Source organism: Onychostoma macrolepis, chromosome 07 (assembly GCF_012432095.1).
Source record: "Onychostoma macrolepis isolate SWU-2019 chromosome 07, ASM1243209v1, whole genome shotgun sequence".
Taxonomy (NCBI): domain Eukaryota; kingdom Metazoa; phylum Chordata; class Actinopteri; order Cypriniformes; family Cyprinidae; genus Onychostoma; species Onychostoma macrolepis.
The window spans coordinates 22,570,031-22,595,983 of record NC_081161.1 but is presented as its reverse complement, the minus strand read 5'-3'; the positions used below and the strand labels follow the sequence as shown (position 1 = coordinate 22,595,983).

General features: G+C 36.7%; 1 protein-coding gene across 5 annotated transcripts in view; it reads right to left on the bottom strand.

Moving 5' to 3' along the window:
- Window positions 1-23,130, bottom strand: part of cdh8 (cadherin 8) — a 157,699-nt gene extending 134,569 nt beyond the window's left edge. For 3 of the 5 annotated variants that reach the window (XR_009272116.1, XM_058782533.1, XM_058782534.1), the window contains exons 1-2: window positions 22,843-23,130; window positions 20,712-21,196 (exon numbers count right to left, since the gene is read on the bottom strand). Coding sequence is in view for 3 of the 5 variants with exons in the window: in XM_058782533.1 (XP_058638516.1) it covers window positions 20,712-20,969 (258 nt within the window). In the remaining 2 variants the exon portion in view is untranslated. Of the gene's footprint in view, window positions 1-20,711; window positions 21,197-22,842 lie in introns of those variants that run through there. The other 2 variants (XM_058782537.1, XM_058782536.1) reach the window with 2 other exon arrangements.
- Window positions 23,131-25,953: the final 2,823 nt, after the last annotated feature.

Genomic DNA, 25,953 nt, shown 5'->3' with positions numbered 1-25,953 from the left:
AAGTTTTTGGTATGCTTGTATTGTAATTTATTTATGTACTGTCCCATTTATGTGCAATCATTTTGGTAGGAGTAGTCCAACCATAAGGGAACAGTAAATGTTTACTTATACTCATGCCTTTCCACAGATGCCATGTATGACAGTTTCTTTTGTTGATTATTCAAAATATCTATTTTTTGTGTTCCTCAGAAGACAGAAGGTCCTACAGGTGTGGAAGCACATGAGTATAAATAAATGATGACAGAATTTTCAGTTTTGGGTGAACTATTCTTATATTGTAAGTGATACTTGTCCCTGACATTTCACCTGATAAATGGATGTGAAATAATCCTTTTTGTTTTTTCTCCTATTTTACAGGAGCACTTTTGTGATGCTGCAAGTGGGAGTTGGGTGTCTTGCTTGGCTGAAAACTGCAGAGAAACACATCTCGTCTTGCTGAAAACTACTCGTTACAAGGAGGTCCAAACACCATTAGCAGAGACTTTGTTCAGTTAGCATTAACATGCATTCTGCCTGGATGCTAATGAATGGGATGCTGTTGTTTAAGCTGATAAATGTAAGCATTATAAACCTCATGACATTAAGTGTACATATGGACCAAATAAGAATATGTATTTTGTGCCTTTGCACTGATTTGCTTTGACATTATGATGTTTTAATTGTTGTAAGAACATGTTCTTTACATGCATTGAAAACATTGAATGTGAAAACATTTTTCTCAGGGAAAAAGATTTACAATGTTTCAATTAAAAATTAATAATTGTAAAAGTGTATTGTTTTGTGGGTTTATTTTTTTATATTTTTACCTGAACATTGGTGCAGTGTTCACCAGTTGAGGGAGTTAAATTCACCCTTTAAAATTTGCTGTGTAGGTATATTTTTTTAATCTGCATTACCATTTTAAAATAAGTATTTACAATATTTACATTAAATCAACATTAAATAAATACACTGGGTGTGTAGGATTAATCACCATGAAGTGTTAAATGTGTATACTTGTGATTAATAATTTATTACCACCCTTAGTGATTAAAATTAAACACTAACACAGTGTTCGTATAATAAACACTTTTGTCAGTGTTGTTTTAACACTAGCAAAGATGGACCTGTATGTTCACCCGGAAAGTGTTAATTTTAACACCCATGGTGACAAATCTCCCAACATATTTTTGCTGTGTGCTACATAGACTGAAATGGACACTTTTATTCACTAAGGACAGAATATCACATTTTCTACAAAATATCAAGCAACTCAGATTCAGATTCAGATTCAGATTCAACTTTATTGTCACTGTGCAGGGTACAAGTACAGAGCCAATGAAATGCAGTTAGCATCTGACCAGTAGTGCAAATATCACAATATATAAATAAATATAAAAAAATATATATATACATTAAACTCTATAACATATAGTGCCAGTTATGAGGTAGAGAGAAAGAGACTAGCTCTTGGAAGTAGTGTTCAGCGCTTGAAATTGGAGTTCAGTAGTCTAACAGCTGAAGGAAAGAAACTATTCCTGAGTCTACTGGTGCGACAACAAAGACTCCTATAGCGTCTCCCCGATGGAAGAGGGGTGAACAGTCTGTGGTTGGGGTGAGAGGAATCTTTGGTGATGCTTCTCACTCTCCTTAAGCAGCGTTTGTGATAAACTTCTTTGATGGGGGGTAGCCCAACACCAGTGATGTATTGGGCAGTTTTCACCACCCGCTGGAGGGCTTCCTGATCAAAAACAGTGCAGTTACCATACCACACTGTGATGCAGTTTGTGAGAATGCTTTCAATAGTGCAACGATAAAAGTTCAGCAGGATGTGAGGGGACAGTTGAGCTTCCCTTAGTTTCCTAAGGAAGTAAAGGCGCTGTCGTGCCTTTTTGATCAGTTTAGAGGTATTAAGGGTCCAGGAAAGATCCTCAGAGAGATGGACACCAAGGAACTTGAAGCTCGCCACGCTCCACTTCAGCCCCATCAATATAGATGGGAGTGTGTGACAGCACTCTCTGGCCGGTGTAAATACGCCGAGAAACTCTTATAACACTCTGGGCGAATTCCAAACGGCTTTTTTGCGCCCTTGAAGGGCACTTCGGGAAGGGGACGCCATTTGTAGGGACGTTCCAAACGAAAGTGAGCAACTGATTCCCTTCACGAAGTGCCCTTCCAGAAGTCGGTTAGTGAAGGGAACAAGCGATGGTCACTTCACGGAAGTGATTTCCGTTTGTGATCATGTGATCTTCACTTAGGAGATCTTGCGATGCATTTTAAAGCAAAGTTGGGGTTTACTTTGACTTTACATACAAACGTAAGTAGAATAAGCTAATACATTTTTTCTTTATTTTTATGTAATACAAAATATTTTCGTCAGTGATAAAAATATGATTTAAGACTGTATTGTTAGCAAGTTTAAGTTTAGTTTGAAAAAAGTTTAATAGTAAATAAGACACAGTTAGACAATATTTGAATAAAATAATAATAAGAAGAAATATTTATTTGCAACAACTGTTGGAGCGCTGAATGCTGCACAGCACGCACAGCGTTGTCAAGGTAACATTTTGTCCGTCATTCCCTTCACCAAGGGAATTCCAAACACTTATATGAGACAGTAATGCCCTACACCCTTTAAAGAACACACTTCAAGGGCTCTGCCCTTCGAAGGGAGTAGGGCATAGGGATGCTCACTTCTGTTTGGAATTCGCCTCTGTTGAGTGTTATTAGTCACATCCGGGACATTTGCTCGTGTGCGCGCTTGACCCATCTGGAATATTTTTCACAGACGCCATTTTCTTAGACTCGCGATGCGGAGCATATGAGGACGGAAAACAGCGAAATTAAGTGTTTAATCTTAATCACAATATGTGTATTGTAATATCATATCGTTTTATAGCGATATTTATGAGGTGTGTGCGCCTAAACTTTTTTAAAGACATTTCTTCCACTCGTGAGGCGGACCAGAGGACGTTTCTTTTTAAAAAGGACACGCGAAAGTTAAGTGTTTTATCTCATTTGTATGTATTTCACAACATCATATTGATTTATAGCGATATTTGTGTGATGTGCACTCCTAAACTTTTCCTCAGGAAATTGGTTTTATCATGGAAAACACCGAACGTAAGTGTTTAACCTCATTTACATTTTGTATTTTATAAAATAACATTACTTTATGACGATATTTTGATGCTGTGCGCGCCTAAACGTTTCTCACAGATGCATTTGAATGGCTATGCACTGACAAAGCCACTTTTAACAGGGGAAACATAAGAAGTAAGTGTTTTACCTCATTTAAAATTTGTGTTTTATTACATCACATATTGATTAATAGCGATATTTATGAGGTGTGTGCGCCTAAACTTTTTTTTTAAAAGACATTTCTTCCACTCACGAGGTGGACCAGACGAGGACATTTCTTTTTAAAAGGGACACACCGAAAGTTAGGTGTTTTGTCTCATTTATATGTATTTCACAACATCATATTGATTTATAGTGATATTTGTGTGATGTCAACTCCTAAACTTTTCCTCAGGAAATTGGTTTTATCTTGGAAAAAATTTTATCTTTTGTGCACTCACAAGTCTTGAAATATGGCACATGACTCGCATAAACTACTTTAGACACTTTATTATCTTTTTTTTTAAAGCATGAACATGTTTTGTGTTCAGCAAATGTGAATCCTGTATGTTTGGAATTACAATTTTAAGTTAACTGTTCCTTTAATATTGTTACAGATGGTTCATGCTGCCTTAACAGAAAAATCGAAAGGAGATGATGTGCTTGAAGAGTATGAAGACACCAATACATTAAGTGGGATGAGAAGAGCTTTGTTAGGACACATACCAGAGACATGGGTAAGCCACAATTGCATATATAATATTTTAAGATTATTGATTGTCATGCTTAATTTTTTTGATTATTAAACAATAATAATAAAGAGTCTGATCTCCTTTTAAAAATGTTTCATAAAAAGTGCATCAAATGTAAGTTTTTGGTATGCTCGTATTGTAATTTATTTATGTACCGTCCCATTTATGTGCAATCATTTTGGTAGGAGGAGTAGTCCAACCATAAGTGAACAGTAAATGTTTACTTACTGTATACTCATGCCTTTCCACAGATGCCGTGTATGACAGTTTCTTTTGTTGATTATTCAAAATATCTATTTTTTTGTGTTCCTCAGAAGACAGAAGGTCCTACAGGTGTGGAAGCACATGAGTATAAATAAATGATGACAGAATTTTCAGTTTTGGGTTAACTATTCTTATATTGTAAGTGATACTTGTCCCTGACATTTCACCTGATAAATGGATGTGAAATAATCCTTTTGTTTTTCTCCTATTTTACAGGAGCACTTTTGTGATGCTGCAAGTGGGAGTTGGGTGTCTTGCTTGGCTGAAAACTGCAGAGAAACACATCTCGTCTTGCTGAAAACTACTCTTTACAAGGAGGTCCAAACACCATTAGCAGAGACTTTGTTCAGTTAGCATTAACATGCATTCTGCCTGGATGCTAATGAATGGGATGCTGTTGTTTAAGCTGATAAATGTAAGCATTATAAACCTCATGACATTAAGTGTACATATGGACCAAATAAGAATATGTATTTTGTGCCTTTGCACTGATTTGCTTTGACATTATGATGTTTTAATTGTTGTAAGAACATGTTCTTTACATGCATTGAAAACATTGAATGTGAAAACATTTTTCTCAGGGAAAAAGATTTACAATGTTTCAATTAAAATTAATAATTGTAAAAGTGTATTGTTTTGTGGGTTTATTTTTTATATTTTTACCTGAACATTGGTGCAGTGTTCACCAGTTGAGGGAGTTAAATTCACTCTTTAAAATTTGCAGTGTAGGTATATTTTTTAATCTGCATTACCATTTTAAAATAAGTATTTACAATATTTACATTAAATCAACATTAAATAAATACACTGGGTGTGTAGGATTAATCACCATAAAGTGTTAAATGTGTATACTTGTGATTAATAATTTCTTACCACCCTTAGTGATTAAAATTAAACACTAACACAGTGTTCGTATAATAAACACTTTTGTCAGTGTTGTTTTAACACTAGCAAAGATGGACCTGTATGTTCACCCGGAAAGTGTTAATTTTAACACCCATGGTGACAAATCTCCCAACATATTTTTGCTGTGTGCTACATAGACTGAAATGGACACTTTTATTCACTAAGGACAGAATATCACATTTTCTACAAAACAATATCAAGCAACTGTTTTTAACATTGTTAATAATAATAATAATAATAAATGTTTTAGGAAGATTTCTGAAGGATCATGTAACACTGAAGACTGAAGCAATGGATGCTGTAAATTCAGGTTAACCATTAATTTTAAAATATAACATTACAATATTTACAGTTTTTGGTCAAATAAATGCAGCCTTGGTGAACAAGATATATTCAAAAATATTTAAAAGTATAAAATACAACATAAATATAAAATACATTTGAATGTTACAGTACTTTTTCAGTGATTGTACTTTTTTCAGGTTTAGATTGTTTAGGAAATTATAATCACATGCAATAACATATCCATTACATTAGTTACATATTCTGATTAGAACTTAAATCAAATTCACCTATACATTTGCGTCATTCTCTGTCTAAAAGTAAGTTCCAATTGCATTCAGCTCATTCCAACAATATTTCATTTAATTAAAATCATCACTATGCTTCTTTATTATCAAAAATGAGATATCAACAACAACAAATATTTGTTAGCAATTTCACTGACAAGATTAATACAAACCGCAGTGTCTACAGTATATCAACCACAAGCATTCAAAATGCTCATTCCAGCAACGACCTCTCAAGGTAAACAGAGAAATAAATGAATAAGAACAAACTAAATAAATAATGGCTCTTGATACCTTCAGTCACAGTTTGTATAGCGAGTTGACTACAGTGTACACAGTGTGATTCAGAGGCTGTCACAGCGCTGAGTGAAAGGGCCATATAACACGCTTTAGCAGTGAAAGATCGAGCCCAGGCGACACAGTAAAGGTTAACTGCTTAATTCCAGTGATTAGTCCACGCAGAGTTCAAGGCTCTCTGCCAAAAGCCTTCATTTAGCAGCTACATGCACCACCTCCGCAAGTTCTCACAACAGCCAAAACCCAGAGACTGCTGGCAAACAAAGGTAACATCAGGTATGTGAAGTACCCAGGTGTATCTCTACCATCCTCTTCAAGACCAGACCACGATCAGTTTCTTCTCTAAAGAAGGCTATAATACTTGACCTAAGCAGTTTTGTTCAAACCTGAGCATGCTCAAATTTAATCAAACAGCAGAAATGAGATAGAATGCACCACGGCCTCTGAGGTTACAGCCAAGGCTCAAAAGGCATGTGACTATCTGGCCCACAGAGAAAGACGGCTATAAAAGCTTTGTCGATGTATGGATTTTCTTCCTCGCCTGTAAGAAGCGAGGTGGGCGGCCTTTGTACAGATAATATATTTTCACTTAATGAACAGAGATGAGCAGAAAAGATGGCTTTGGATATTCAGTACTGCGCTGCCATTACCTGACAGCGTGAATGAAATCGTATTCGTGTACAGTTGGTTGCGTCTGGCTTTTTCCCGCTGGTGTAATCTTTCTCTTCCTCATTGGCTTGACTCCTGCCTCATCCACGCCACATGAAAACGTTTATACAGCAGCGTTCATTGTGGATTCCCACAACGTTCCGAGGAGAACCGATGAGGACCGCATGCAGATTCCTCATCCCGAGCCCCGGTGTCACTTCGGCAGAGGATTCAGAGCGCAGGGACAAAGTGTGCCTGTTTTTGTTTGTGTTCTTGTTACCACCGAGGGATGTGGGATTTACACCTCAAACAACTCTCGCCACGACCAGACCCTATAAGTCACTGCAAAGGTGCACTGCTGTTGTCACACCTCTGCCACACTGGCTCATTACGCCTGCTGGAGCTGTATATCATGTGTTTTCGGGTGTGTGTGTGTGTGAAAGGAATGAGAAGAGAGATGCTGCGAGGGGTATGAAGATGTGGCGATCGGAGAGAGGATTGAAATGCCAGCAGTTATTTATTTAAATGCTGGGCAGTATACATATTTAATGATTCAAGCGCACCTGGTGAAAGGCAGATGGAGCAGGGCTTTTGTCTGTAATTGTGGTTGTACCGTGACCCTGCTGTTGTAATGGAAATATGCTTAGCTCAAGAAATGCTCTTCTGTCAAGTTAAGACTCTTTACACACATGTAGCAATCATGCACACACACACACACACACACACACACACACATATACAAGGCAGACCTTGTTAATGGGGACAAAGACAACAACACGGAGCTATAGACAAGCTGTCCGGCTGGTCCGAGATGTGTTAATGTGATCCCACAGCTCAGCTGGACGCTGTGCAGAGTCCTGGTGTTTTATTACAGCACTGTGCGGAGAGAGAGACAGACACCGAGACAGACAGAGAGACAACAGACTGTGCTCACCTAACAATGATATAATGGCTTTAAAGGCCTGCATGACCCACAGCTCTTGGGTGAAATAACACACTGAATAGAAGGCATGAAATAGAAAGAAAGGAACAAAGGGGGCTGAATTTAATGGTGAGGCAACGAGAACAAGAGGGGCACTGACTTGTGCTGGAGGATTCTTTTTGGATGTTTATTGATAATCTTGCAGTGCTACCACCACCACTTCGTGATAACTCGTTTTGATAACAGTAAAAAAAAACAGAAGTTGGAGCTATGGGACAGCAGTCAAGCTCTTGCAAACAGTGAGCAATATGGATTTGTCCAATCCTATTTGCCCTAATTATCAGCCTGGTCTCATTAGTATGTGCAGGTATTTGTATGCAACAATCAAAACACAAATTTATACATTTGGATATACACTGAAATTTATTTTATGGACATTTAATGAATACTTTTATTTGCAATTTAATGCAACTATGTATCAAATTGATCAAAGGTGACAGTGATATATTTATAATATTACAAAACATTTCTATTTAAAAAAGCTTTTTTAACTTTATATTCAATTTCTCAAAGTATCGTTAAAAGCGTCACAGTTTCTACAAAAATGCATGACTATTTTAAACATTGATAATAAGTAGAAATGTGTCTTGAGCACCAAATCAGCATATTAGAATGATTCTGAAGGAGCATATGACCAGAGGCAGACAGTAACTAAGTAAATTTACTTGAGTATTGTGCTTAAGTACACTTTTTGAGTATCTGTACTTTACTTGGTATTAATTTTCCTGGAAACTTATGATTTTAACTTCACTACATTCGAAAGACAAATATTGTACTTTTCACTCTACTACATTTCTATCAAGGTCCTCGAAGTAGAAAATCATTACTATGTAGCAGCTTTGAAAGTCAGTGGGTGATTTTTTTCTTCTCTAAAACGTGACTTTCTTTTTTTCCAGACAGTTTATCAGTAATCACTCTTGTAGGGCTACATGAAGTGATTTCCCAGCATGTTTGTGAACACTGACCAGTTGCAAATGTGATATTTGTTTACAACAATTCAATAATAAGACACAATATTGTCTGATTTTGCTAAATTGTGTATGTGAAAATGTTACTTATAAAGCCACAGAAGAACTGTTGTGTGTCTCCTAATAAAACACAATAGGTGTTGGACTTGAAGCAGCACTGCACAGACCGTTCTGTGTGTAAGATCAAAGTACTGCGAGAGCGATTAGACAGCATTTGAAATTTTTGTTTTGTTTTGATGTCTTGCTGTTTTGCTTTTTTTTGTTAAAGCAGTGTTGCTGTTGTAGAGTTATACAGCTACAGTTGTGTTGCTGGGTTGTAAAGCGGGTTTGATTTTTTTTCTTCCTTATCACTCTGTATTTACAGCAATTTCACTGTCCACTCTGTTCAAATGTGGATGAATGATTACACATAGATGTGTGCACACACTGTCAGAGCTGTTTGAGATCACTACCATCCTGCTTTTGTTGGGGTGGGTAGAGGTGCTAAATATTTTATTATTTTTATTTTTTTTCCCCCATAGGTTTTTAACATTCTAAAAGCTCTTTATTACAAATATACTACAAGCTAGTCAGTGTATTCAGTAGGTGTAATGTTTTGTAAGTTGCTTCAGAGGTATTGCAAGTATTACGTACAACAATAATAAAACAGTGCATTGACATAAAAAAGGAAATTTACTTTTGGTACTTAAGTACTTTTAAAAGCAAGTACTTTTTAAACTGTGCGGAGGTGTGCTGAAATCGCGTTCGTTCTCGTACATATCGTGTCCCTTGTCAGTGTCGGGTGCTTGCTTGGTCATTTGTTGTGATTAACAGGAAAGTGTGTTCAAGCGGCAGCAGAAGACAGTGTAAAGTAATTGTTTTTGAGAGAAGCAGTCTATCAGTGGAAGTTAAAATCAGCTCGTAAGTGTATTTACTTGTCTCATTAGTGTTTAGCGTAGTTGTCATTGCTAGGAAACGCTTGTTTTGTTTACTGTGTGGAGACGTGCTGAAATCGCGTTTGGTCTCGTACTGTATCGCGTCCCTTGTCAGTGTCGGGCGCTTGCTTGGCCATTTGTTGTGATTAACAGGAAAGTGTGTTCAGCTGAATAGGATTAGTATTTTGTTAGACGGGTATAAAAAAAAGCTTAGTTTACCGCGGCAGCCGTTGTGTGAAGGCTTCCTCGTGTGAAGACCGAAGAGTGTAAAGACCATCGACTCTACCGGGCAGAGACACCAGCAAAGGATATAAGTATCGCTTTTTATTTTTTCCTCTTTCCTACTACTTGTTTCACGTCTGTTTCAGTTTTTATAACCATTTCTTACTATGTGTAAGTAAGTTATTGCGTTTTTTTTAGCATGTGTGTTTGGCTCAGTGTTATTTTTTAGGATTACTGATAAACTAATGCAGTTCAGTTTGTATTTGTTATCTATTTTAGCTTTAGTTACAGTTGTAGTAATGTTGTCATTTTATTTATATATTTATTTATTTTTATGTCTGCATTTGGTTTTTTATTAAGTTTTAGTTTTATTTAATTTGAGTTATTTTAGTACTTCAACATACTAAATGGAAATCAAATAATATATATTGAATTTATATATATATATATATATATATATATATATATATATATATATATATATATATATATATATATATATATATATATATATATATATATATATATATATATATGTGTGTGTGTGTGTACAGATACATCTCAATAAATTAGAATGTCGTGGAAAAGTTCATTTATTTCAGTAATTCAACTCAAATTGTGAAACTCGTGTATTAAATAAATTCAGTGCACACAGACTGAAGTAGTTTAAGTCTTTGGTTCTTTTAATTGTGATGATTTTGGCTCAAATTTAACAAAAACCCACCAATTCACTATCTCAACAAATTAGAATACTTCATAAGACCAATAAAAAAAAAACATTTTTAGTGAATTGTTGGACTTCTGGAAAGTATGTTAATTTACTGTATATGTACTCAGTACTTGATAGGGGCTCCTTTTGCTTTAATTACTGCCTCAATTCGGCGTGGCATGGAGGTGATCAGTTTGTGGCACTGCTGAGGTGGTATGGAAGCCCACCAACACCATGGTAATTTAACCAACTTTTGGTGCTTTTGGCAGTGTGGGCAGGTGCCAAATCCTACTGGAAAATTAAATCAGCTTCTTTAAAAAGCTGGTCAGCAGAAGGAAGCATGAAGTGCTCCAAAATTTCTTGGTAAATGGGTGCAGTGACTTTGGTTTTAAAAAAACACAATGGACCAACACCAGCAGATGACATTGCACCCCAAATCATCACAGACTGTGGAAACTTAACACTGGACTTCAAGCAACTTGGGTTATGAGCTTCTCCACCCTTCCTCCAGACTCTAGGACCTTGGTTTCCAAATGAAATACAAAACTTGCTCTCATCTGAAAAGAGGACTTTGGACCACTGGGCAACAGTCCAGTTCTTCTTCTCCTTAGCCCAGGTAAGACGCCTCTGACGTTGTCTGTGGTTCAGGAGTGGCTTAACAAGAGGAATACGACAACTGTAGCCAAATTCCTTGACACGTCTGTGTGTGGTGGCTCTTGATGCCTTGATCCCAGCCTCAGTCCATTCCTTGTGAAGTTCACCCAAATTCTTGAATCGATTTTGCTTGACAATCCTCATAAGGCTGCGGTTCTCTCGGTTGGTTGTGCATCTTTTTCTTCCACACTTTTTCCTTCCACTCAACTTTCTATTAACATGCTTGGATACAGCACTCTGTGAACAGCCAGCTTCTTTGGCAATGAATGTTTATGGCTTACCCTCCTTGTGAAGGGTGTCAATGGTTGTCTTCTGGACAACTGTCAGATCAGCAGTCTTCCCCATGATTGTATAGCCTAGTGAACCAAACTGAGAGACCATTTTGAAGGCTCAGGAAACCTTTGCTTTGAGTTGATTAGCTGATTGGCATGCCACCATATTCTAATTTGTTGAGATAGTTAATTGGTGGGTTTTTGTTAAATGTGAGCCAAAATCATCACAATATAAAGAACCAAAGACTTAAACTATTTCAGTTTGTGTGCATTGAATTTATTTAATACACAAGTTTAACAATTTGAGTTGAATTACTGAAATAAATGAACTTTTCCAAGACATTCTAATTCATTGAGATGCACATGTATGTATGTGTATATATATATATATATATATATATAATACGTATATGTGTGTGGCTGTACATACACATATGTAGTTGGCAGTTGGTTTTTTTTCTGGCTTAGTTTTATCTTAGAATCATTATTATACTCATACCTTTTGTTGTTTTAGTATTTGAATTGTTTTTAGCTTTATTTTTTTGTTTTCATTTAAATGTGTAGTTTTGAAATGTTGTTGTATGCATTGGTCATTTTTATTGAATTTCCTTATTTTCTTAAATGTGTAGATATAGTATTTATAGAGTTTTAACTTTTAGTTTTAGTTACTTTTTCTTATTTGTAAGTCGCTCTGGATAAAAGCGTCTGCTAAATGACTAAAATTAAAGTACTTTATATAAAGTATTTCTATACTTTTATTTATATACTTTTTAAGTAAAAATCTGTCTTTACAACTTTCACTTCTAATGGAGTAATATTTGACCAGCAGTATCTGTACTTTCACTCAAGTAATGGAGTTGTGTACTTTGTCTGCCTCTGCATGTGAAGACTGGAGTAATGGCTGCTGAAAATTCAGCTTTCCCATGCATGACAGGAATAAATTAGATTTTAAATATATATTAAAATATAAAACAGTTACATGCATTTTAAATTGTAATCATATTTCATAATATTGTTTTAAATGTATTTCGATGAAATAGAACCAGCCTTGGTGACCCAAAAAAATAATAAATAAAAATAATAATAATAATAATAATAATAATAAATACAAATTCTGAAACGTAGATAAATGTACAGTGACAATAAATCACCATATACTATTACTAAATGTTTGCACTTGATGTAGATTTAAAATTGTTACATTACTTAGAATATTTGTACTTCTCAGAAGCATAAGCGTCATACTTCATATATAAAATTGTACATGCTGTCAGTGTTAATTATTTACATTTCAGAGTCTATGCAAACACAGCTGTGATTACTAATGATTACACTGTCATTTTATGTTCTATCTTTGCCAGCCCTAACCATAAACAGTTACAAAGTTCAAATAAGACGACAGTTTATTCATCTCTTCTTCTGCATCACCAGTGGCAGAATCCCAATCACAGGTCAGATCAGGAGCTGCAGATGGATGCTGTGGTCAGTGGTGATCATCAGCATCTCATTACTTGGGTTACTGATAAGTCCACTAATACCCTCGTTAGTGCCCACTCGCCGGCCCTTCAATCACACGCAACTGCTCGATATCCATTAAAACCTGCACTGCCTCCCTCCTAACCTGAGCAAATGCAGATTAATGCACAGGACCGTCTCAGATCAGAGTGTGCGTTGGCAGGGGTAAATCGTGAGGGGATCAGAAGGTGGACCTTTGATCTGCTAAAAAGCCCCTCGTCAGATAGCAGCAAGGAATGAAGTTGTGTGACACACCATAAGTGTGTGATGGAATTAAAGGACAGAATCATACTTTCACAGCAGTACCCTGGACACACTCATTATAATCTTGTTATATACATAATTACATGAGTCAGACATAAAAAAAAAAAAAAAAAAAAATGAAGACCTGCAAGTACAAACACTTACGCATCACATTCTTAAAATGGATAATTCACCCAAAAATGGAAACTATGTTATTATTTACTCATACTCATGTGGTTTCATACAGGTTGACATAATGAAATGACATGACGGTGAGTAAATGATGTCACAATTTTCTAGTTTTCTTATTTTTGGTCAACTATCCCTTTAATAACAAAAAACAAATAGCAAAAAAAAAAAAAGGGAAGAGGAAGATAGTCAGACCTTTAACTAAACATACAGCAGCTCATTCTGGCCAAGAACCACCCACTGAAAAGCACACACACACACACAAATAATAATAATAATAATAATAATAATAAATAATGCTGTGGCATTCTTTGCAAATGATTGTGCAGAAAACACTCAGACAAAAGGAGTATACTGAAAATTATTAGAGATTATAGGTGCATCCCAGTTTGCATACTTATACTGAACTATTTAATATATTTTCACTCATTCATTCATTCATTCATTCAATAAAAAGTGCACTTCAAATATCCAAGTGATGTATTTAATTACCCCCCACCCCAAAAAAACAACAACCCTGAAATGTTCAACATTTCATGCACTGAATTGTCACAGCTTTCTTTTGTAGAGGAGAGGAAGGCACTAACAGACTCCGACAGATGACAAAATAACCTTAAAAAAACCATACACTAGACAGTAGAGTACATTGGATTATATAAGTGCATAGTACATCATTTGGGACACAACTTATCTCTCATACTACATTATAAAACAAACCAGAATATATAGTTTTACATGAGGATATCTATTTAAATTGCCATACACAAAGCTCTCAAAGTTTCAAACAAGCAAATCAAATCCAGGGGTTATTTCATCTTCAAAAGCACTAGCTGTAACTATATGTATTTGTTCCCAGAAGAACTGATTAAAAGCATACACCTCTGTGACCTTAATCTTACAAGTTATGTAAAATCAGCCAATCAGTTTCTAATTTACTAGATTGATAAAGTGCTTTCCAAATTTGTATGCAACACGTATCAGAAGGTCAATGCACGGTCTGTGGGTGGTTCGTAGGCAAGCAGTCTGAGGCTAGCAGTCTGGTAAGCAGGTTTAGTTACCTGAAAGTGAGAAGCTGTAGCGTTTTTCAGAGCAACAGAAACACGTAGCAAAACAGCTGAGAGTTAGAGCTGTAACTCTCCAGAGTGGATCTGTGGGAGGAATATAGATAATTCATGAAGTGTCAAGAAGGTTGAACAGGGCAAGTACTGCTCTGTGGTCTAACTCGCACCACTCAGTACAGACCGTGACCAGGAGCGACTGAACAACAGAACTGCTTATTGTGTGCATATATTACAATAGTAGTAATATACAAGGTTGGGCCTGTTGTGATCAACCTTAGCTTCATCCAGGAATCCTCTGAAAAAATCATCACGGTATTGTGTTCCGAGACACTCTCTCCTAGAAAAAGAAAGGAGGTTTTGCTACACCACCGTTTGAAAGCAAAACGTTTCCTCGGTAGAATAGTTGGGACAGTTTCAGTGGATTCCCAGCAATGTGTCATGGTCGGAAAAAGAAAAAAAACAAAACAAGGTGGCAGTTAACAGCAAATCCCATCACAGGCAGCACAGAGAACATGAATCGATTGTCCGTTTCAGGGATTCACTGCTTCGTACATTCAAACTGTCACAATATTTTCCTTTTCCCCTTAGCTATAGGGCACACTTCCAAATGACACTAAAGCGTTTTTAGACACCAGCATTTCTACGACTTACCTCGATTGTAAAACGGGCTATTTTATTTCGGAATTGGAGCAGTGTAGCTTTAACGCCCGACTGACGTTAGATTTATATCCCTTCTCAGCTCCAGTCATTGTGCTCAGTGAAACTAATCCACTCTGGCTTTCATTACAAAATGACAGAGCGCTACTAATTAATATTTGATAGCAAAGTTATTCATATTTAATATTGTAATGTAATTAATAATAACATAATGAATATTTCAAGGTTAAGTTGTAGGCTCGCATTTAATGAAGCATCAGAGAATAATACTGAGCTCACACGCTTATTTACATGGATGCATTATTGCTTAATTTGTGTTGAATGAAAATATGAGAGATAATGATATGGGTTTAAACCCAAAATAGAGTCGTGCCTTTATGTAGGCCAGATCTGTGCTGGTAAATGTCCCTTTAATTTCCTCCCCTCCCCCTTTAAACAAATAGGTTCCAAAAGCATAGAATGAGCAGCTATTCTGCTGTTTTAATGCTGAAATCAGCTTCACAGTACACTGGACATCAGCATAAAGGAGACATGTGTCAAATCAACTGGTGTTTGCTTGAGCAAAACATAATTTCTTGATGTAGAAAAAAAAATAAAAATCTTTCCATAATAAAAGAAAAAGGAAAACATTTGCAGCCTTGCTGATGGCTTTCCAGATCATACATGCTATCTATCAAGTGTTGTCATGCCCCCTGTAAGGCAAACAAATGTCCACAGACACGTATCCATTTTCTTTTGTGAATAAATAATCAATGGTGTTCTCTTGTATTCAAACTGACACTCCCAGTGATCTTGTTCTTTAGCTCGGATTGCTAAATATGAATCGCGTATTATCCATTCTCTTTTTGCTACAAACACACATAATCCCATCAGAGATAAGAGCACATTATGGTAAGAAAAGGCATCACACAGCAGTGCTATTAATTTGTGCAGAGTACATCTGCACTCCAAAGAGAAGAATGATGTCCATTGTGATTAGGCTTCACAACACGCTCCTAAAGAAGGGGGAACAAAGCCATGTGCAAGATAGAATCTAACTGACATATGTTATAATAAAACTGACAATGTTTTAAGTAAACACGTCTAAATTGCTCTTTGTTGGGCAAAGACTACAATGTGTTCTTTTCTGCCCCCTCACTGTTATGAGTGTTATATAAAGATATCATGCATCTAAATCGAATACAACTAGTACTTAGTTAGAAATCGCATGTGATTAAGTGATGAAGACGTACAGTGTGGTTATTTTGGTGGCAAGTCCGAACATTATTCATGGTTAAATCATTGATTTGTGGTAAAAGCTAATAAAACTAGCAAACATATTTGTGAGAATGTATCATACTGTACGAGAGACAGGGGTGCAGTGCTATTTCTTAGCAAGGTTCTGACTGAATAATCTAATTATATAATATGTTTTCTTTCTAGCAGTTGTTTTGTATGTGGGTTTCAAATAGCCAACTCAAAACTCTCTTAGAACAAAAGGTGAAAATAAAATAGATAATTTTGCAAACCCAAACTAAAATTCATCATGTTTACAAAAATTTAAGGGTAAACGAGTAAACAAAATAAAACCATATATATATATATATATATATATATATATATATATATATATATATACACTGTGCAGAATTATTAGGCAAGTTGATATTATGGTCATATTTTTTGCCAAGAAAATTTTACCAATTCAAACCACATCAATCTTAATAACTACTACTGATTTTGTATTGAATCATTTCTAAATTATATATAATTGTCCATGAAGGCTGAAAGTCAAAAACTCCTTATTTCAGGTGTGCTGAATTTTTAGGCAGGTTTTCTTTTACAGATAAAATGAGCCAAAAAAGAGATTGAACTCAAAGTAAAAAAAAAAATAAATAATTAAATGCCCATGAGAAGGATGCAATACTAATTCAATAATAGAATTAGCAAAGTTAAGGCATGATCATTGGGCAGCTAAATGCTCATTGGGTCAGCACAGTCAGAAAAAACAGGTGGAGAAGAAAAGACACGTTAACTGCAGAAGAATTAAGGTGAAGAATTAGCTGTGAAACCATCAGGAATCATTTAGTCTCCAGCGCCACCATTTTCCAGAACTGCAACCTTCCTGGAGTCTCCAGAAGTGCAATGTGTCAGGTTCTCAGAGACCTTGCTTGGGTAAAAAATGCTAAAAAATAACCCTCACTTAATATGAATAACATGCTGAAGTGTTGTGAAATACATGAAGACTGATTTTGTATAGGCTTTATGGACAGATAAGTTCTGTTTGAAGAATTTATCTTCCAGAATCTGGCAGGAAGTTTTAGGAGCTCATTTTAGTCAATCTCTGCAAGACAAACTTTTTAGGATAGGAGATGGAATAAAAATGAGCTCCTAAAACTTACTGCCAGATTCTGGAAGATAAATTCTTCAAACAGTGGTACAAGAGGATGTGATGCTGGTCATTCAAGAGTCACTCTCAACTTATCTGTCCATAAAGCCTATACAAAATCAGTCTTCATGTATTTCACAACACTTCAGCATGCTATTCATATTAAGTGAGGGTTATTTTTTTAGCATTTTTTACCCAAGCAAGGTCTCTGAGAACCTGACACATTGCACTTCTGGAGACTCCAGGAAGGTTGCAGTTTTGGAAAATGATGGCGCTGGAGACTAAATGATTCCTGATGGTTTCACAGCTAATTCTTCACCTTAATTCTTAATTCTTTTGCAGTTAACGTGTCTTTTCTTCTCCACCTGTTTTTTCTGACCCTGCTGACCCAATGAGCATTTAGCTGCCCAATGATCATGCCTTAACTTTGCTAATTCTATTATTGAATTAGTATTGCATCCTTCTCATGAACATTTAATTTAATTTTTTTTTTACTTTGAGTTCAATCTCTTTTTTGGCTCATTTTATCTGTAAAAGAAAACCTGCCTAATAATTCAGCACACCTGAAATAAGGAGTTTTTGACTTTCAGCCTTCATGGACAATTATATATAACTTAGAAATGATTAAATACAAAATCAATAGTAGTTATTAAGATTGATGTGGTTTGGAATTGGTAAAATTTTCTTGGCAAAAAAATATGACCATAATATCAACTTGCCTAATAATTCTGCACACAGTGTATATATATATATATATATATATATATATATATATATATATATATATATATATATTTATTTTTATTTATTTTTTCGTATGTGAACATTTTAATGTGTGTTTTAAATGTTATAAATTGTGTGAATTATTTTTGATTTCTAAATACATTGCCTTTTGAATTAGTTATAACATTTTAATCTTTTTTTATTTAGCTGTAATGTCTAGGTGTTTGTGCTAGTTTGACATGCAAAGCAAAGGGGTTGTTAGTTATAGATGATCTATCTATCTATCTGAAATATTAAAAAAATCGTACTGATGCTAAACAGTATCGCATATGTTTATGCAGAAACTGACTTTCAAACAGAAACCTCCCCTTAGAAATACTCACTAGAGTAAGAAGTGTGACAACTAGCCCCAGCCTCCCCTATAACTCCAGAGCCAGCTAAAACAAGCTCAGTCATGTTAAAGGAGCGTGAGCTGTGCCGTGTCTGACGCACCTTTCAGAACCAGGTGACGGCGAGCTGCACTGCCAGCCCAGTGAGTCAGACCACTGAGACCACCGAGACCACAAAGCAACGTGAAACAGTGAGACGCCTGCTGTCATGTACCGAAGCTAACTCTTCTCCCTTCCTCGGTGGATCTCTCTCTCTCTGCTGTCTCTCTTAGCCCTGCCATGCCCACTTCTACACGTATGCTAATCGTCTCCTCCGACTGGCAGCTGGTGCTCAAGGGGAGTTCGGGCACTGACAAGACAGGAGCCGGGTGTATAATTAAACATCAGACCGGCACGTAATAAAAGCTAAAGGATGAAATGAGTGTAATCTCGGCCTGAGGTTCCTCGATAATCAGCCCACAACCACATGCCTGGCAGAGATGGCAGGAAAAGGGAAAAGAAAAAAAAAAAAAAAACATGCTGATTTGAATGACCCATTTGAATCACACACCTCCCACTCTTTATTTGATTCATTTTTTAATTAGAGAGACAGAGTGAGGGAGGACTGCAGATCTTAGGTGATGGAGTGAGGCAGTGAAAAAGAGAGGGTGAGAGGGAGAGACAGAGAGAGAGGAGCGGTGTTCAATCTCTTCCAACAGCATGGCTTCCTATCTCACTGCAACATGGAACTTATCTGAGCTCTGCAAGCCATGCTCATGAGCACTTAACCTTGCGGTTTGTTAAGAAAAAAAAAAAACTGAAAATTGAAGCAAAATCAATGCTGTCCCACCAAGGAAGCCGAGTACAGTCCATACCTCAAACGTCCACCCATTCACCTCCACTCTCCATGCATTGTCCTCCTACAGACAATCATTCTGCTCCCCAGCACACATACTTCATGACGTTAAATAAAGCACAACACATTAGAGAGGAGCAGAATGGCACATCACCGTCTGAGCGCTTCCAGCTGTCTCCATCACGCACAGAGAGCCCTATAACATTGTGAATGTGTCAGCCTGAAAGCCTCATACTCATTTGCCCTTCTACCTTGGAGATCATCACGGGGAGCCCATTTGTTGTGTTTGTTTATGCATTTCTGCTGATCAAAAGCTACGGCAGAATCCAACAAAGGCTGTTTAATTGCAGCTCTTGAAAAATTGATGCCGCTCTTAAGGACTTTTTTTGTGTCACGCCGTTATTGGGAAAACACAGGTGTAAAGGCCACATGAGAGCACATGTTTTATTCACATGCCCGAGTGACAGGAGGAGGCAAGCAGAAACAGTGGAGAATTCAAGTTAGAGGCCTTAATTAGCGAAGATCCTGCCAAATTTTGAACACACAAAGGATGGCATTTTCCACCTCACTGATGGTGAGGATGGTGTTCAGTCAGTGCAGTGAAGCTAAAGTGACTTTACAGTAAAAACCTTCTGTAGTTTGTTGTAATAGTTAATTAGTTGTAAAATTGATAGAAATATTTATGAATTATATATATATATATATATATATATATTTTTTTTTTTTTTTTTTTCTACTAAGAAACATTACTATTGAAAAATACAATTAAAAAAAAATACTACTAATGATAATAATATATATAAAAACTACTATGAAAAGTCAAATTAACCTCATACAAAATGAGTTTAGGAAAGGCTGTAATAAATTATTGATTCAAAATATGTAGGGAAGTTTAACCTTGTTAAAAAAAAAAAAACAAGCATGAGGAACGAGCATGTCTTGTTGGCTATGGTAAAGTGCTAGCTGTTGGACAAGCATAGTGCCAGGTTGGGCTCCCGAGGTTCACGCTTGCAGTGATCTGTGAACAAGCTGCTTTGGCCTGCTCATACTATAGTCCTCTCAGGACGTAGAGCTCTCTGCACAGGTCCGGTGCCAGGTCGCTCGCCTATCCCGTAATTATCTCCATATCACCTCTCCTCTCTACATAAACACATATGCATGGGGCAAATTGCACACTACACCTGTAAAATTCATTTTGAGTTTCCCTCATTCTGTATTCGTTGCAGAACATTCCCAGAGCATGTGAAATACAACACCATGCATAAATTAGCATCCAGAGCTGTATTTTACCTCGGCCTAATTGAACTGTTAAAGATGGAAACTGTGCGAGAGTCAGCGATGCCAACCTTGCCCTCTTCTTCACAGCAATTATTGCTCCTTCACAAAATGTCAAACGAAAAGGCATTGAGGCAGCAGAATTAATGTTTCCACATGATAAGTAAGCTTAATATTCAGCCGACAATTAGACTACTCACCCTGCCAACCAGAATTGGATCGGGTCCAGAGAACTCCTCCAACACAAACATTTGATTCCAAACCCATCCTCTCTTGGCACGACTGAGGATTCTTTGTCCTTCGCTTGGCCGGTTTCGCGGGATCATGGCTGATGCCGTTTGTAAACTTTGTGACTGATTGTTTAACGGAGCCATGGAAGAGTACGGCACACAAGTAATCCATACTAGCAGGAGAGAAGTCCATAGATCTCGCTGCATCTCCTCTGCTCGTTTTAGCATCTTTGTAATTTTTTCTCTTCGCCTTTTTTTTGCTTCCCCTCCAAAAGTCAGGGGTCGACCAGCTGACGGACAGCTGAATGGTTACTCTTTTGTTCTACGTATCTCCCAGCTTGAGTTCATGTTGCGAGGAGGGTCACGGATGCACTCTGATCTGTGTCCAGAACACAGAGAAGAGAGATGCACGGAGAGATGCGACATCCATTAGTTGGTTCATCAATGTAAGAGATCTAGAGGGGAGAGACAAATGCAGACTTACTGGAAGTGCATGTAAATAAAACTGACAAGCCTGAGGAGTGAAGTCTCAAGGTCAGTTGGATATGACATCAGAAATCAAGTCAGAGCACATCTGTCTTCTGTAAAAGTATATAGTGCAGCACAGAAAAAAAAAAATGTTTTTAATTCTCTAAGCTATTGGAAACAGTTTAGAAACTATACAATCAAGCCAATTACGGTGTCAGGTTACAGTTTTTGTTGTGTCTACATTCCTTGCACACACCAATATTTATGAGCACCGATATTTAACACCAATAGCACACAAAAAAGTTAACATCCATAAAAAAATGAATGAATTAAAAATAAATAAAAATAAAATAAATTACAAATACTGTATATATGTAATATTACTATCAATAGAAAAGGATAGGATTATGAATGATGACCTACAGCAATTTTGAGGACTGAAAAGGAGAATAAAAACACCATATTTTCAACATATAACTACAGCATAGACTATAAATGCAGTAAACTTGAAAACAGAAGAGAAAAACAGCAGTAACTCATCATGCTCATGAGCTGATTTCATTTCATTTCCCTGAAGCAAATGCCCTTGACATATTACAACGTTACGGTGTAATTTAGAGTTTGCAGAATGGCTAAAAAATATATTTAGGATTTTTATATCAGAAAATATAAGATAGACATTTTTATGATCCTGTACTATTTGTTTTGCAATTTGTCCATGCACTTGATTTCAATTCAGATACCAGCAGCAAGTCTTTTATTTTTATTTATTTATTTTTATTTTTTCCCTCTTCCTTTCTGTCTGGTTGACCATACAACAATCATAAACTGTATTTCACTAAACCGGATTATTTAGCTGAATAGTTTGAAGCAGCATCCTCTGGAGAACTCTGTTTCAGGCATCAATAGGCAGCAGAAAGGTGGCTAAGAGGAATTCTGACTTTTCATATTTTAATGCATTACACAAGAGTCAAGTATATATTTGTTTTCTAAAAAAAAAAAAAAAAAGTTGTGCATAAAATTAATTCAATTACCCTGTAGACTAAGCAAGCCGCACATTGGAAATATTCACCGCTTAGTCCTTCCACAGTGTAACTTAAGCGAGCAGCAAAGCTTTATTGCACTCTAACACCATATACAGACTCGGCGAGCAAAGGAGATGCTTGAATTACTGGCGAATTTCAGCACCAGCATAAGTGGACAGCTCCTCGCCAAAAAAGTCGTTTACTATTTGCGCTCGCTTTCTGGCTCTTTAGAACGAGTAAGAACTGCAGGATTTCGATACTTAAAAGCAGAAAAGGAGACTCTAGAGAAGCAGTATAGAGCACTGCATAAAACACACGGCACAGCTAGTTGACTAAGTTGATTAACCAAGACGTTCCCAGACCACGTTCTGGTGTAAAGTGAACACAAACATTCGATGCACGACATTCCTGAACGATATGCAAAACAAATAATGGACAATGCGTATTTACGGTTTGGTCTGCAGGCTGTCAATCTGTCTCGCTCTCGGATAAATCACTGTAGCGCAAACAGCATCAAACGAAACATCCAATATTTCAGTCGATCAAAAATGCACGCGCCTCCCGCCAAACGACAAATCTGCGCCTGTTAATGAGTCTTTAGTACTTACTGTATCTCATCCGGACGTCTGTTCCATGTCATTCACAGAAGATAAAAAAAAAATATATCAGAGAAGGGGAAAAAAAGACGTGACTTGTTTCGCAATACTGCTGGCACTTGTCTTTCTGTCAATTGAAAATGGACAAGAACAATATAAGAAAATAAGTTGACAGACGCGGTTGGGAACAATTATGATCCGTACAGTTTAGTGGCTTTGCGTTGACAGGGTGTCGGTGAGCTCCGGCAAGCCCGCTCGCTGAGTGGAGGAGTGAGGAGAGATGGACGAGAGGTGTTTGGTGGGAAGAGCCTCCCCTCTGCCGCGCTCATTGGGCTGATAAAGAGGCAGGTCCTCAGCTCTAGCAATGAATGCACGCGTCCTACCCTGGGAATACTGAACTTTTATGTCAGTGCGTTGGTGTTTTTCCCTACCTTTTAAAAAAAAAAAAAATTTCAACGCATTCTGCTAACAAAGCAGCCGTACGTGTGTCGCGTCTTGACACTTCTTCGACGGTCCCCTGGTTTTCCGTCTCATTTTGGCTCGTGTTTTGAATGCAACGATATTTTAGATACATGACCAGGACACAAAGTCTATACGTGGTGCTGTTTAAGCATCTCAGCGGCAGACTTGCTTTTTGGCCAAGTGTGAGTGTGAATACAGGTAAATTGGGACACTTTTGCCTTGAGATGACTGGGGGAAAATATCCAAATTAACTTAAATGCATGTCCCAATTAACCTCTATCTATCTATATATCTATTTATCATAAATGCATATATAATGACAATAATACACACTGTTTTGCTTAATCGACATCCCACCAGAAAGCACGTGATCGCTGTTGTTATGGTTACCTCAAGCCAGCGCAACATCGATCATTACCTGCTTTGGTAATAACATGTAATCTGACTTTTCTCTAATCCCATTACTAAAACGTTTGCAAAAAGAACCTGAAACATATGTACAGTATATTATTATGAAAACAACAGGCATATATTTTCATCATGATCTCAGTATTAGACTGAGTTGGTCTTTCATTTGATACTCATGTGGAGACGAGGGATGAAATTCAAAGCTTTCTGGCACAGCTCATGTATCATAATGTATTGAAAGGATTTCTAAAAGTATGAGTCGGCAAATCTAAAATAACATTTAATCATGTTTAAGCCCACAGTTATACAGCTAAATGTTGTGATCACGCTGGATAAATCAACAACAACAACAACAACTTTAGTATCTTCACACGACCCTGAACTGATGATGCTGTGAGCAGCTCCACTGTTCAGTATAAACTCCTAATTAAATTAGATGCATCATTTGCAAACATTCAGCCCATTTACTCTGCTTTTCAATGAGGAAATGCACTGAAATAAAGCCACCAGCTTTTCAGCGTTCATTAGTGCACATGAGATTTATCTTGAGACGTTTCTTGTCCACATGCATTGAAGACTCTTAAGGTAGAGCTACATTATGAAGCTCCGATTCAACTGGCTCCCTCTAGCGGCCAAACATCAAGCAGACATCAGGAGTGTTCTGGACTGTGGTCAGTCAACCCTTTGGGCTTAAATCTTGCAGATACAAATGTTTAATAAATGATTAGCCTCACTACAAGATACTGAGACCTCTGTATTAAAAAATAATATCAATAAAAAATAAATTGCTAGTCACAGAATCCTTCACAGATACAGTAGTTTAAATATCGATCAAGAAATTGATCAATAATTCAAATGTTAATTTCTGAATATTAATGTTGCAGATAAAGTTTGTCAAGCAGAAGTTAATTTTATCTACATATTATCTTAATATTACTCGCATATGTTACTGGTATTGCTAAACTATCCTTGCTTGAAGAGAGCTGCTTTGCTACAAATTGCCAGTCTTTTTTAACTTTATCCTCACCCACATGAACAATCGAGTCACATGACACAACTATTATAATTATGAATCACATCTAACAATGTAATTTATATATTTGCTTTTTGTTTACTGATATGTGCAGTTTACTCTTGTGGTTGTCACCTCAGAAACTGATCATGGATATAAACCTGCTCACATTTTGCATCCTGCTCAACATCCTCTTTAACTCTATTTCAGTTCTGCTCTGCAGTTTGTCAAGCTGCTCTCCAGTGGTTCTTTCTCTCTGTCATTGATTAATTCCACTGACACAGCCTTTACCGGTGATCAAAATATCAGACGTCTTCTGAAAAAGGCAAAGTAAGTGAAGGGGAAACGGTCTTTACAGCCCAAGCTTCCTCAATCGATCATTGGTTACTACATTGTCAGTGGAATTAATCACAGGCCTGGTGCACCGTGAACTGCTGGCACCCTTCTCCACACACCTCAGCCCTGTCATTTGCAAATGGTGACAACAGCTTCGGCAAACAAACAGGAAACAAGCCGTGATTTATTCATTTGTCTCTGCATTTACATCAAATCATTTAGAGAGGCAATTACTTGGGGATTTTCCCAGCTGTTTCGCATAGATGTGAGGCTATGTCTTAAACAATTGTCTTTCTTATTGAAGACTTGTACCTGCTGTGAATTCCAATCTCTCCTGATTCATAAATCATAGTGTTGGCATGTCTCAATACTATTGTATACTGTATGTACTCTCATACTACTTCCAAAATTGCACATTCATGGCCACACACTGTCCCGTAATGCATAGCACTCTTCAAAGATGCTAAAAATGCATGTCAGTGCATAAATGTTTGTATACATTAATACACACATGCTGTACTGAAAATCCTTAATCTAACTGAGTGATCCTGGTCAGAAATGTCCAGTCTTGGATTTAATCTTTTTTTTTTTTTTTTTTTCATCTTGTTTTATTTAAATTAGAGCATCTTTTGCATTTCATTTGGGAACAGATTCATCATTGGCATCATTTATCTGGGAGTATGCACCACAGTTCTTTGAGTGTATAACTGTCTGTGAATAATTTTATCAATGTTTACTCAAAAACTGAGGTGAATAAGCTCAAATAAATCAATGAGGCATTCGATCAATCGGTGCCAAAAAGAAACGCAAAAGTTGTGCTAATTGAAAGAAAACAACTTGAATAAATTTCATAAAATTTATGAGCAATTTTTGGTAGTCTAGTCATTTTTGATTATTAAAAATAT